The 12,861-nt window shown below is 63.8% G+C and overlaps 1 protein-coding gene across 10 annotated transcripts in view; it reads left to right on the top strand.

The window, feature by feature from the left end:
• The window catches only part of ITGB2 (integrin subunit beta 2), a 49,324-nt gene extending 38,628 nt beyond the window's left edge, over nt 1-10,696 (top strand). For all 10 annotated transcript variants that reach the window (XM_082719774.1, XM_082719773.1, XM_082719772.1 and 7 more), the window contains 10 exons: nt 913-1,068; nt 1,397-1,492; nt 3,374-3,463; nt 4,337-4,477; nt 6,157-6,344; nt 6,449-6,693; nt 6,819-7,038; nt 7,749-7,954; nt 9,920-10,086; nt 10,250-10,696. In XM_082719774.1, the coding sequence (XP_082575900.1) occupies nt 913-1,068; nt 1,397-1,492; nt 3,374-3,463; nt 4,337-4,477; nt 6,157-6,344; nt 6,449-6,693; nt 6,819-7,038; nt 7,749-7,954; nt 9,920-10,086; nt 10,250-10,312 (1,572 nt within the window). In that variant the 3' untranslated portion in view covers nt 10,313-10,696. The remainder of the gene's footprint in view (nt 1-912; nt 1,069-1,396; nt 1,493-3,373; nt 3,464-4,336; nt 4,478-6,156; nt 6,345-6,448; nt 6,694-6,818; nt 7,039-7,748; nt 7,955-9,919; nt 10,087-10,249) is intronic.
• The last annotated feature ends 2,165 nt before the right edge of the window (nt 10,697-12,861 follow it).

The raw sequence follows: 12,861 nt of genomic DNA on the forward strand, positions 1-12,861 counted from the left end.
GGGGTGGGTCGCCGGCCCCGCCCCCAGCAGCCCTCCCCTAGCCTCATCACCAACCCCGGTGGTCGCCCCATTCCGTCACACCTGCTGCATTGGTGCTGTAGGTGCTACGGTCGCACCGCTCCCTGGCTTTTCTGTTTGATTTGTAAAGATTTTATTAGTTTATTTGTCAGAGCACAAGCAGGGGGAGCAGCAGGCAGCGGGGGAAGCAGGCTCCCTGCTGGGCAAGGAGCCTGATGCGGGGCTTGATCTCAGGACCCTGACACCATGACCTGAGCTGGAACAAGTCAGACGATGAACTGTCTGTGTCCCCCAAACGCCCCTTTTTTGGTTTTGTTTTTAATATTATTATTATTTATTTTTATTTTTGTTTTATTATTATTTTGTATGACATGCTGTTTTAACCCTTCCCAAACCAGACTCCAGGCTCCTAGCCTCTCTGTGGGCCCAGGCACAGCAACCGTGTTTCTGTTTTTGTGCCGTGCCTGCTCTGTGACCACGCGAGTGTCGCTAGTGTCCCCATGTCACCCGTGTCCCCTTGCACGTCCCCCAGTTTCTGTCATCCTTTGTTCTACCGTGTTTCATGTTGTAATACGCATTTCTGTGAGCATTTTCTGTTTTGGGAGTATTTCCCTAGGATTGGTCCCTGGCCGGAGTGGCCAGGGAGGCCATGGGCTGTATTTCAGCCGACAGTACCCCCCACCCCTGCCATGTGCGAGGGCATTTCTCCAGCAGCCCCGGTGCTGGAATCCAGACTGGACTGCGGACCCCGAGTCCCGCGGCTGGTCCCGGGAGGGGTCCTCCTGTTCCCAGGAAGAGCAGGTGTGGGGCACAGGCACAGCCCGGGCCTCGAGGCTGCCCCACCACGCTGTGCCCACGGGGGAAACTGAGGACGTGATCCCGCCGTCTCCCCAGGAGGAAATCGGCTGGCGCAACGTCACTCGGCTGCTGGTGTTTGCCACGGACGACGGTTTCCACTTTGCGGGTGACGGGAAGCTGGGCGCCATCCTGACCCCCAATGACGGCCGCTGCCACCTGGAGGACAACACGTACAAGCGCAGCAATGAATTTGTGCGTGGCCCTCCCTTGTCCCGTGTCCCAGAGCCCCCAGAGGAGCGGACAGCAGGGGGTGCTCGGGAGGGAATGCCAGGGCCGGGCTGCAGCCTTGGGGGGGGCTCTGCTGGCAGCACAGGGTGCCCAGGGGGCTGGGGGCAGGTCCGCGTCCCCTGGTCTCGTCCCTGACCCGTCGCAGGAGCTTACCTTCACCCCCTGCGACCTGACGCGGCAGCCTGGAATTGTTCGGGGGTGGGGGGCCGGGCTCTGGGCCCCGGGTGGGGCGGACAGAGGGCCCGGGGCTCTGGCCCTGACCCTGGGCTGTCTGACCAGACCTCCCCTCCAGGACTACCCGTCAGTGGGCCAGCTCGCACACAAACTGGCTGAAAACAACATCCAGCCCATCTTTGCAGTGACCAAGAGAATGGTGAAAACCTACGAGGTCTGTGGCGTGGGGGTCCTGAGCAGCGGGGGCCGGGGGACCCGCAGGCACTGCAGATGCCTGCGCACAGCTGGGCGGAGGGCAGGGGGCGGGGCGCAGGAGGGCGGGGTGACAGGGGGAGGGGCATAGGGGCGGGGCGCAGGGGGGCAGTGGGTGGGCGCCCGGGCGCTGCAGCGGGTGAGGACGCGCGGGCCTGCGGGGGAGGAGGGATGTTCTGCGGGTGGACTGGACGGCAAGGAGGCGCCGGGTGTCCCTGTCCGCTGCGGCGCGCGAGTGTCTCTGCTGACCCAGGGCTCGGTTCACACGGGTCACACGGTTCACACGCGTGCACCTGCCCAGCCCTTACGCCCCAGGTCGGGTGTGTTCCACGGGGACGCGCCCCCACACGCCCGCGCCCGAGCCGGTCCCCACGGGAACCAGCTCTGCACGCCGACCGCACTTGCGTCTCTGCTTTGGGAACCCTGGTCTCCCGGGACTTCTCGGGGTGACCGCCCTGCTCCACTCCGCAGAGTGCGGGGACCTTTCTGTTCCTCCTCTGCCCTTCCCACCCGCTGTCTGGCACCGGGTTTGCCGTCCGGCCTTCCCAGCACACCCGGTCTGGCCTCCTCTGGGCTCTGGGGGGGCTGTGAGGGCAGCTGCTTTTTCCCCCACCCTTGGTCCTGGTTGTCACCGTGGCGGGGCCTGCTGCCACTTCCGTGGGGGGTGAGATGCCGGCGGGGGGCCCAGCCCCGAGACATCAGCAGCTCCTGCTGTGGGTTTTCCAGGCTCTGAAAGAAGACAGGACCCTGCAGGCAACACAGAGGAGGGGGAGGGCAGGGGTCCAGGAGAGCCCCTGGGGTGGGCCCCGAAGCTTGCCAAACCACAGGGGCAGGGGTTCCGTTTGGGGCTGGTGACCGGGTGCAGGACCTGGCAGGCCACCCGAGGGGCCACTCGGGTCACTTGCTGTCGGGGCAGGACAGTGTGGTGATGGGAGCGGAGGCAGGAGATCTGAACACAAAGCGCCAGCATGGACAGTGCCCTGGAGAGTCCCAGGCCTCTCTGAGCCTGTGTCCTGATTTGTGGGGCTCCTGAGTGAGGGGCATCGAGACCACCCAGAGCCTGTCAGGAGAGCACCTGCTGGACTGTCCTTGGTGCCACACACTGAGGGACAGCAGGCTGGAGGGACGGGAGGGGGAAGAGCCCAGTTTCCCAGAGCCATAGGGGTGGGGGTCCTGCACCCGGGGTGGAGGGGAGAGGGCGCTGGAGGCCACAGGGGCTTGGTGCCCGGGCTGTGGCGGGCCTTGTGGGCTCCTTGGAGGTACCTGGATTCTATCTGGGGAGTCATGGGGGGCTTTGGGGCAGAGAAGTGACCCAAACATCGGTTCTGTAAGATAAAGCAAGGATTCGGTCTTCTATGGACAACAGAGAGAAGGACACGGGGGCAAAGAGTCATTGGCCTCCACACGCGGCAGCCTGCCTGCGCCGGACGCCCGGCCTGCCCCCCACGGGCGTTGCTGCGATTACATCACATCACTATGGAAGTGCTCACCACCCACCCCTTCCTGATGGTGGCGGCACATTTTGTGATTTTCTGCCCTGGCTGTACCCGACGAGTCCACTGGGCAGGGACACCCGGTCGGGGCGGCGAGGCCCAGCTCGTCCCAGCAGGTCACAAGCTGGAGATCGGCCAAGGAGGAGTGCTCCCGGCAAGGAAATGGGCTTGTCCCGGGCCACTGACCAAGTGCTGTCTTAGCCGAGCGATAAGCTATCCGGGGGGGGAGACGGTCTGAGCCATTTTATAGCGAGAAGGAAACCCTCTGGGTGTTATGAGCTCCAGGGACGCCGTGGCTTCTGTGGCCCCAGGGCCCCGGCTGAGACGGGTCTGGTCTCCTGGCCCAACAGAAACTCACCGAGGTCATCCCCAAGTCGGCGGTCGGGGAGCTGTCGGACGATTCCAGCAACGTGGTGCAGCTCATCAAAAACGCCTACAACGTGAGAGTCCGGGTGCCCGCGGGGTCCCTGGGGCGGGCGGCCAACCCCACCCCCCACCCCGCCCCCAGCGCAGGCCTGTGGAATGGTGGTCTCCGAGTGCATCCTGGACAAGCAGAGCCTGGCTCTTCCCACGGCCCGTCAGGTCCTGCCCCAGGGGTGGCCTGTGTGCGCCCCGCCCGACCCTCGCGTGCGTCCTCCCTGAAGCGCGGCCTCCCGCCTCCTCCTCGCCTGCGGTCCAGTGGGCGTCCGGGCTCCGCAGGCTGAGAGCTCCTGGGAAGTGCCCCCGGACTGAGCTAGGGCACTGCTGAGGGCTGCTCCTCGTGCCCTTGTGGGGCCCGAAACCCCCCAAGGCAGGCCTTCCTGCGTCATCACACCCACCACACTGGCCCTGCTCACCCACCAATGACTATCTCTCTGTCTCTCCCTCTGGCTCTGTCTGTCTCTCTAGTCTCTGTCTCTCTCTAGCTCTCTGTCTCTCTCTGTCTCTATCTCTGTCTGTGTCAATCTCTCCCTGTCTCTCCCTATCACTGTCTCTACTTCTTTCTCTGTCTCTGTCTCCCTCTCCCTCTGTCTCTCTGCTTCTTCCTCTGTCTCTGTCTCTCTGTCTCTCATTCATTTACACAGTTTCCCCATCTCCTAGCCCATGCCAGGCACAGGGCATGTGGTGGTGGGTGACTGCTAGACCCCATCCTCGTGGCTTTGGTCTGTCCCTGTTGGCCCCTCCCCAGCCTGTCCTGGGGGGGGCCCCCAGCTCCCCATGGGCATGTGGACAGAGGGAAGGATGAGCAATGCAGGGGCGTCAGCGCCTCGGCCGGGAAGCCCCGGGGACAGCGGGGGGAAGCCCCCTAACCCACAGCTGCTCTTTCCCCCCAGAAACTCTCCTCCAGGGTCTTTCTGGACCACAACATGATCCCCAGCACCCTGAAAGTCACCTATGACTCCTTCTGCAGTAATGGGGTGTCACAGGTGGACCAGCCCAGAGGGGACTGCGACGGCGTCCAGATCAACGTTCCGGTGAGACTCCCCCCCCAACCCTTCCGGAAGGTTCTCCCTTGGGTGAGAGCTAGGAGCGCACCCAGGCCCACGGCTAGCACAGGGACAAGCAAGGACAAGGGCCAGAGTCACGGCCAATTCAGCTCTGTCCCCAGGCACCCAGTCGCTTCTTGTGCAAGAGAAGCAGGTGTGGGCTCCCCAGTGTGGACGGAGAATGGGGCATGGCAGCAGCCCCTGGGGGCGGAGGCTGGCCAGTGCATACCGACAAAGAAGGAGGTCCTTTGTGCCTGGTTTCCTGATTCCAGGGTTTCGGGTTTGGGGGGTTCTCTTCAAAGGCGCTATTTTATTTACTTATTTTTAAGTAGGCTCCGCACCCAATGTGGGGCTTGAACTCGTGACCGTGAGATCAAAACTCGGGGGCTCTACTGAACCAGCCAGCGCTCCTCTTTCTTTCTTTGACAAAGATATTAAAGCATGGGCCACACGGATGATTAGAAATAGCGTTATTTCTAGGAGTTATTTCCATAACATTGTGATATTATTATGATCATAAAAATTAAGTTTTTCCTTTTTCTGGGTGGAAACCAATATTCAGCAAAAACACTTGCTGTTCTTGCGATTTTATTTGATTTTATTTTTTTTTTAATATTTTATTTATTTATCATAGAGAGAGGGGGAGAGAGCGCGAGCACAGGCAGACAGAGAGGCAGGCAGAGGCAGAGGGAGAAGCAGGCTCCCTGCTGAGCAAGGAGCCCGATGCGGGACTCGATCCCAGCACCCTGGGATCATGACCTGAGACAAAGGCAGCTGCTTAACCAACTGAGCCACCCAGGCGTCCCTGTTCTTGCGATTTTAAATGGGACATTGGAATGCCTTCAAGTATGTCACTCGCTCAGGGTCGCACCTAGACTCTCACAGAACTCTCTCTCCCTCCCATGGGGCGGCCCACTCGGGACTGTACTCAGTCCTTCGGTGGGCTGACGGCTTCTTTCATGCGTCGCTGTGTTTCTGCTCTGCGTGAGTGTCCCCCACAGCCCTACAGCAGGTCACTGAAACTGATCTGGGGTGTGGCGGCTTTTGACACGTCGGTGCTCCCTGAAGCCGGAGCTGCTGACTTCCCGGTGCGGGGGGCGGGGACTCCGCTCTGTCCCACCTGGTTCCCCCGGGGCACGGTCCCCTACCCTTTATCTGGGGTCAGAGCACCCCTCCATATCCAGAATTTAGAGCCTCCTGAGGGATTCTGGCGTCGCAGTATTCCAGTCACGGAGAAAATCTGTGTCCTTTCCCAAGCCACTGAGGCTGCTTTCCAACGCGGGAATGTTAAAAACGTTCCAGCAACACCCACCCCGCCCTGGTGTAAGGCCAACCCAGAAGATGATGGGTGTGGGGGCAGCTCCGGCGGGGCAGGAGCTGCCGCCCCCACGTTCCTGCGGGTCCAGCTCTGCTGCTCCAGACGCCCTTCTCTCTCTCCTCGTGTTGGGTGCCAAGTCCTGGATTAGCGCGGGGTGTTCGGTGTTCTTCGCTCCGTCCCCTCCCCACGCTTCCCTGCATCCCCTCCTGGGGTCCGGGCAGGGCTGGGTCCTCCCCCTGCTCCAGCCGGGCTCCTGGACAGACCCCGAGTCCAGGCCGCAGGGCGAGCAGACGGGGCCGGTCTGGTCCCGCCGCCCCAGCCTGGCCTGAGCCCTGCCTTCCCGGCACAGATCACCTTCCAGGTGAAGGTCACCGCCTCGGAGTGCGTTCAGGAGCAGTCCTTCCTCATCCGCGCGCTGGGCTTCACGGACACGGTGACCGTGCACGTCGTGCCCCAGTGCGAGTGCCACTGCCGGGACATGAGCCAGGACCGCCGGCTCTGCGGCGGCAAGGGCTTCCTGGAGTGCGGCGTCTGCAGGTGCGGAGGGGGTGAGGCCTGCCTCGGCTGATCCAGCGGCGGCGGAGAGAGGGCCGGGAGCTCGGCGACCCCTCGGGACCTGAGCCCGGCCGCTCCCGCCGCAGGTGTGAGGCTGGCTACATCGGGAAGAGCTGTGAGTGCCAGACGCACGGCCGGAGCAGCGCGGAGCTGGAGGGCAGCTGCCGGCGGGACAACAACTCCATCATCTGCTCGGGGCTGGGGGACTGCCTGTGCGGACAGTGCGTGTGCCACCAGAGCGACGTGCCCAACAAGAAGATCTTCGGGCGCTACTGCGAGTGCGACAACGTCAACTGCGAGCGCTACGACGGGCGGGTCTGCGGGGGCGAGGGTGAGTGCGGCGTGGGCGGAGGGACGGGGGGAGGGGGCGCTGCAGTGGACAGACAGGCGGACGGGGCGAGCGGGGCCTGGGCAGAGGGACGGGAGGGAGGGGCTGAGTCCCTCCACCTTCTGCAGAACGGGGCACGTGCGACTGCGGCAAATGCCACTGCCGGGAGGGCTTCGAGGGCTCCGCGTGCCAGTGCGAGAGGTCCACCCGGGGCTGCCTGAGCGCCGAGGGCTACGAGTGCAACGGGCGCGGCCGGTGTCGCTGTAACGTGTGCGAGTGCGACGCGGGCTACCAGCCGCCACTCTGCCTGGAATGCCTGGGCTGCCCATCGCCCTGCGGCCGGTACATGTGAGTGCCCCCGCCCCCGCCCCCCGCGCCGCTCGCCAGCCCCTGCGGCTCCTCCACCAGCAAACACCGCTTCCCCCACCCCGGCCTCGGCCTCGCAGCCCACGTCACCGCAGGGGGCCCCTCACACCCACCCCCCAGCAGACCCCTCCCGCCACTGGGCACCGAGCTCTGGGGCGTGTGCTCTCACACTCACGCTCATGCTCGCATTTGTGCTCGCGCTCACACCACACTGGCGCCCACACTCACACTCGTGCTCACGCTCACATTCACGGTCATGCTCACACTCACGCTCACACTCACGCTCACATTTGTGCTCGCGCTCACACCACACTGGCGCCCACACTCACACTCGTGCTCACGCTCACATTCACGGTTATGCTCACACCTGTGCTCACACTCACGCTCACGCTCGCATTTGTGCTCACGCTCACACCACACTGGCGCTCACACTCACGTCACATTTGTGCTCGCGCTCACACCACACTGGTGCTCACACTCACACTCGTGCTCACGCTCACATTCACGGTCATGCTCACACTCATGCTCACACTCACGCTCACATTTGTGCTCGCGCTCACACCACACTGGCGCTCACACTCACACTCGCGCTTACGCCTGTGCTCATGCTCACATTCACGATCGTGCTCACACCTGTGCTCACACTTGCGCTCACACTCACGCTCGTGCTCGGCGCTCACGCCCCTCCGCAGCACCTGCGCCCAGTGCCTGAAGTTCGAGCAGGGCCCGTCGGGGAAGAACTGCAGCGCGGAGTGCGGGAACGTGGGTCTGCTGAGCGCGCCCCCGGAGAAGGGCCGCCGGTGCAAGGAGCGGGACCTGGACGGCTGCTGGATCACCTTCACCCTGCGGCAGCGGGCGGGCAGGGACAGCTACGACATCCACGTGGACGACAGCCGAGGTGAGGCCGGCGAGGGTGTCTCTCCCCATTCAGATGGCTGGCCTGGGGGTTAGGCAAGCATCCACAGCCACGGTCCTGGCCTGCCCTCTCTTCCTTCCCCATGTTGTGACCTGTGAGAGGCGGTGCATGGCTTGTCCCTGCACAACAGCGCTGTTCCGGCCAAGGGGACACGTGGGGGCTGGGTCCCCACCCCCGGACCGCTGCCTGGGGCTCCCGAGAGTGGGTCCACAGAGAGCTGTGTGAAGGCCACCGTGGGCTCTGACCTCAGCCCTGGAAGGGGGCCTGGGGCCAGGAGCCCAGGCGGCAGGCCTTCTAAAATGCTGCTTGCCTATCCGTCACTGGGCTCCGGGGCCATGCCTGGCCTGGTAATGGTTGAAGACATGAGGACACCAAGCCTGTCCTCGTGGGACTCACATTCCAAAGGGGTGGGGCACACTTGGCCCGTACCAGAGACAGCGTGGGACTGTGGCCAGGGTCATGAGGTGCAAAGATGATGGGGGTGCTGTGTGGGCCCCTGATGTCAAGGTCAGACAGTCTCTCGGAGGGGGACCACTGCTGCCGAGACCGCGCAGGGGAACTGGAGGGCATGGGGTCAGGGGCCCTTGGCTCTGGGTTTCAATGGAGCCCCTGTGAGGCCTGCGATGATTTGGGTCTCCCTCCAAACGTACCAAAAAGCCATGAGCAGTTTGGGGAAGAGCGGGGGACACATTGGAGTAGTGTGTTCGGAAGCCGAATACGGACCCACGAGGGGCCCCTGCCGGACACGGGCACAGTGGCATGCAGAGGGACATGTGTGGGAGTGGTGGGGGCATGGGGCAGCGTGGACAGAGCCTGCCCTTGGATGGAACACAGGCATGGGACCAGGGGGAGCAAGAGGCAGACCCATAGGCCCCAACAGGTGGTGTGGGGGGTCAGGCTACTTTTTAGGAGGCACACTGGGTGGGTGATAGCGACGGACACGTGTGGGTGCCGAGACGTCAGGAGCACGGACACACATTGGGATGGGCCCCAGGACTCTGGACAAGCAGCCTCCAGGGGTGTGCGGGGCACCCAGATGTTCAGCTCCCACTGCTTCCTGCTCAGAGAGGCTGAGGGCAGGGGAGCTTGGGGCCAGGGGCCCAGCCCCCAGGGTGGATGCCGCAGGCCTGGGCAAGCTGTCCCCCGAGGCCCTTGCAGGACGGAGACCTGCTCCCAGCTCCCCTTCCCACGGAGGGAACCCCGGAGAGGCGGGTGGGGCTCAGGGCTTCTGTGTGGCCAGGAGCTCACGGCCTGTGCCCGGGGCCCGCACAGTGCAGCCTGGAGCCTGGAGCGCTGCCGCTGGCTTTCTCTGACCCCAGATTGGGTCCTGTCTGGGTTTGTGCTGCTGTGGCCAAGTTGTTCAACCTGCATAGGACACTAAGGCCCCCTAGAAAGGCCAGTATGATGGAGGGAGCACAGGGAAACCTGGGTGTCCAGGGGCAGGCAGATAAGGGCTCCATCCCTTGGTCAGGGGCTGAGGTATGACACAGGGAGGGGTCAGGTCGTTTGGACCCCACCCGGGTTCCCTCAGGAAGCTTTCGCCCGCTGAGTGCTCATCCCTAGACTCAGGGAAGAGGTTCTGGGGGCCCTGGGGGCCCTTTCCTACTCTGTCTCTGTGAGTTTCAGGGCCGGGGCCCTCGGCTGTCCCAGCTGGGGGCAACCGAGTCGGGAGGTGGGTATCTTGTCCAGGCTCTGCCCTGGCTAGGGGCATCCTGGGCCCCACTTTCTTTCTGGGTAACAAGGGTTGTTTAAGCTTCCTCTAAAACCACAGGAGGGGGGCCCTGGCTGAGGGCTGGGGGCTCCCTTCCCCACCTGTTGCCATGATGGCGAGCATGGGAGAGCTCTGTCCGCCTCAGCACTGGGCAGTGACCTGGGGCAGGGCACCCATGGGGCCCGGTGAGCTGGGGTGGGCCTGACACTCGCGTGTGTACTTCTTCCTTGCCTCAGAGTGTGTGGGGGGCCCCCAAGTCGCCCCCATTGTGGGTGGCACTGTGTCTGGCGTTGTGGCCATCGGCATCCTTCTGCTGGCCGTCTGGAAGATTCTGACCCACGTGAGTGACCTCCGCGAGTACAAGCGGTTCGAGAAGGAGAAGCTCAAGTCCCAATGGAACAACGTGAGTGGCTGTCCCTGGGGTTGAGGCTGTCCCACATGCCCCCCCCCACCACGCTCCCCAGTCCACATGCCCCTGTAGTTCATCTGCGGAGCTGGGACCCCGGGATGGTCACCCCCGCTCCTGGCTTTCTTCCCCTCCACTGATGAGCCGCCCTTCCCTCCAGGACAACCCCCTTTTCAAGAGTGCCACTACAACAGTCATGAACCCGAAGTTTGCCGAGAGCTAGGGCGCTCGGTGAACCAGGCGGAAACGGCCCAGCTCGCATCTCCTCCAGGGACGGGGTCACAGTCCCCGACAAGTTCACCCATTAACCTGAAACCCCACTGTCGTTTTCTGCTCTTGAGATAATAGGTATGGTCGGTGACAATATGGACGTGTCCGAAGGGACAGCCTCCCCCTTCTGACGCGTCCAACCTTGTAGTAGAGACTTGAAGAAGGAATCGCTTGGGTCTTACGAGGTTCGGTGCGTTTTCCTATAAAACTTAGAGTGGCAATCTCACTGTGGCACAGATTTATTTATGTTCAAACTTATTGTGGTATAAAATCACCTTCCGTTGGTGACGTGTTTCCCAATCGTGTGTATGGAAGAAATAAAGAAAACTTCAGGTGAGGCTGTGCGTGAAAGCTGGGCTCTGTGCACCCTGCGAGGGTCTGTGTGGCCCACGGCCATGGCGCGCGTCTCTCTCCTTCCTCGCCTGCCGGCCGGGTGTCACGGCCCTCTCCGCCCCACCCCTGCCCCACTTCCTAAGCAGCTGCTTCCCCTCCTTCCGGGGCCAGTGCAAATCCCCGCTGGCTGTGCTTCTGATGACGGGCCACGAGTGGATTCCCTGAATTTGCGGAGCGGCTCACTCGCTGGGTTAAGGATTTATTACAAAAGATGTGGATGAACGGCCCCATGAAGATAGGTGTAGGGCGAGGTGGGGTGGGGGTGGGGAGCTTCCATACCTGGGGGGCCGCTGGCCCCACGATGCGGACGGTCGGGGTCCAGAGGTGACGACCAGGAAAGAATTCTTGAGACCCCTTTGGTGCAAGAGGGGTCTTACGGAAGCGTGGGCCCGGGACCACGAGGCTTCCAAGGGACCTGCTGAGCGACTTCCGCACTTTGGAGCGAGGGAACTAAAGAGAAGGGAAGCTCCCAAGAGGACCTTCCTGTGTGCACGACTCTCGGGGTCCTGGAGGCCAAATCCTTGTCAGGTTCTTCCCTCCAGTGAGGGATGCAGACAGCAGGGAGCTTCCTAGAAGAAGGTGACCTTCTGCCCCCATCAAGCACAGGTCAACGGTTACAAGGACATTCAGCTTTACCTGCGTCCCCTTCTGCCTCTGTCCCCCACGTTAATGCCACCCTGGCGCCCCTATCCTGCACAAACCGGCAGCTGGGCCTATGCATGGGGTACCTGGTGTCGGGTTCCAGACTTTGATCGTAAACTCTCTGTAAGGGGCTCTGCTCCGGCAGGTGGGGCAGCCAGAAGGGATGACGCCCCATCATGGCCCAGGCCGGCGGCCCGTTCCAGCTCCGTCGCAGCCCAGCTGGCACCTGGGGGGCTGGAAGCGACAGCGTCCCACGGAGGCGGACCTCACTGCCCAGGGGCGGGCACTGTCACTGTCTACACGTGTTGCCTGCTCAGGTCAGCGTGCCGCTGGGTTGAGACTCACGGACCCAGCCCCGCACGGCCCACAGGCCCAACCTCCACGGCGACTGTGTCGGAGATGCAGTACTGGTCTGGGTATAGACCCAGCCTGCTGAGCTGGGAGCCCCATGCGGGCTCCATCCCAGCACCCCAAGATCATGACCTGAGCCGAAAGCAGAGGCTTTAACTCACTAAGTTGCCCAGACGCCCCTGGGGGCACACGTCCAAACCCAGGCAGGAGTGTATTCATTTCTAAGGGCAGAAACTGGCCAGGCCACCATGCTAGCCCCAAGGCACCCTCCTTCTGGCCCTCAGATCTGGCACTCATGCAGTCCAGCCCCGGGGGTGGTTTCCCACACCGCAGGACGGGGCAAAGGTGAGGTCAAGCTGCCTCCAGCGTCGCCCGGACAAGGAGGCACACATACACAATGACCGACAATCCTGGCACACGGGCCCTGGCACACGGGCCCTGGCACACGGGCAAGCTCAGTTCTAGGGGCGGTGGGACCTTCCCAGGGAGGGGAGGGAACGAAGCTTTAGAGGCCACGGACCCAACCGCTGCCCGACGGGACAGTCTTGACCCCCGGATCAGACTGCAGCGCCCACGGCAGTCCCGCCTCCCTCGACGCCGAGGCCGGGGTGGGACGGCAGAGCCACCGGCCCGCGAACGGCATGGGGACCCCCGCACGCCGGGCTGGCAGGCGGACCCCGCGAGAGCCGCCCCAGCCGCGCCCCCCGCCCCCCGGGGCTGCCCCGACCTGCGGCAGCGGGAGGTGCGCGGCCCGCCCCCGCGGACGACTGCACGCCCCGGCCCCCGCGGTCACGCACACGGTCCGGACGCAGCGGCCGCCGGCGGGGAGGCGGACCCGGGCCCGGGGCGTCTCCGCGCGGCTTCCCCGACTCGGGCGCCCGCGGCCCTGCGAGCTCCCTTCCGTGCGCACGGGGCCCGTCCGGCTGCGGACGAGGACACCACCACCAGGTCCCCGGGCCACCCTGCAACCGCCGCATGGCCTCAGGGACCAGGTCACCGCACCCCTGCGGCCGGCGACACCCGCCGCGCCCCACCGTCCCCCGCCTGCAGCCGCGCAGGCGCACCGAGCCGCAGCAAGCCCCGCCTCCCACGGCCCCGCCCCCGCCCCCGCAGCCT

This window comes from Mustela nivalis, assembly GCF_964662115.1.
Source record: "Mustela nivalis genome assembly, chromosome: 1".
Taxonomy (NCBI): Eukaryota; Metazoa; Chordata; class Mammalia; order Carnivora; family Mustelidae; genus Mustela; species Mustela nivalis.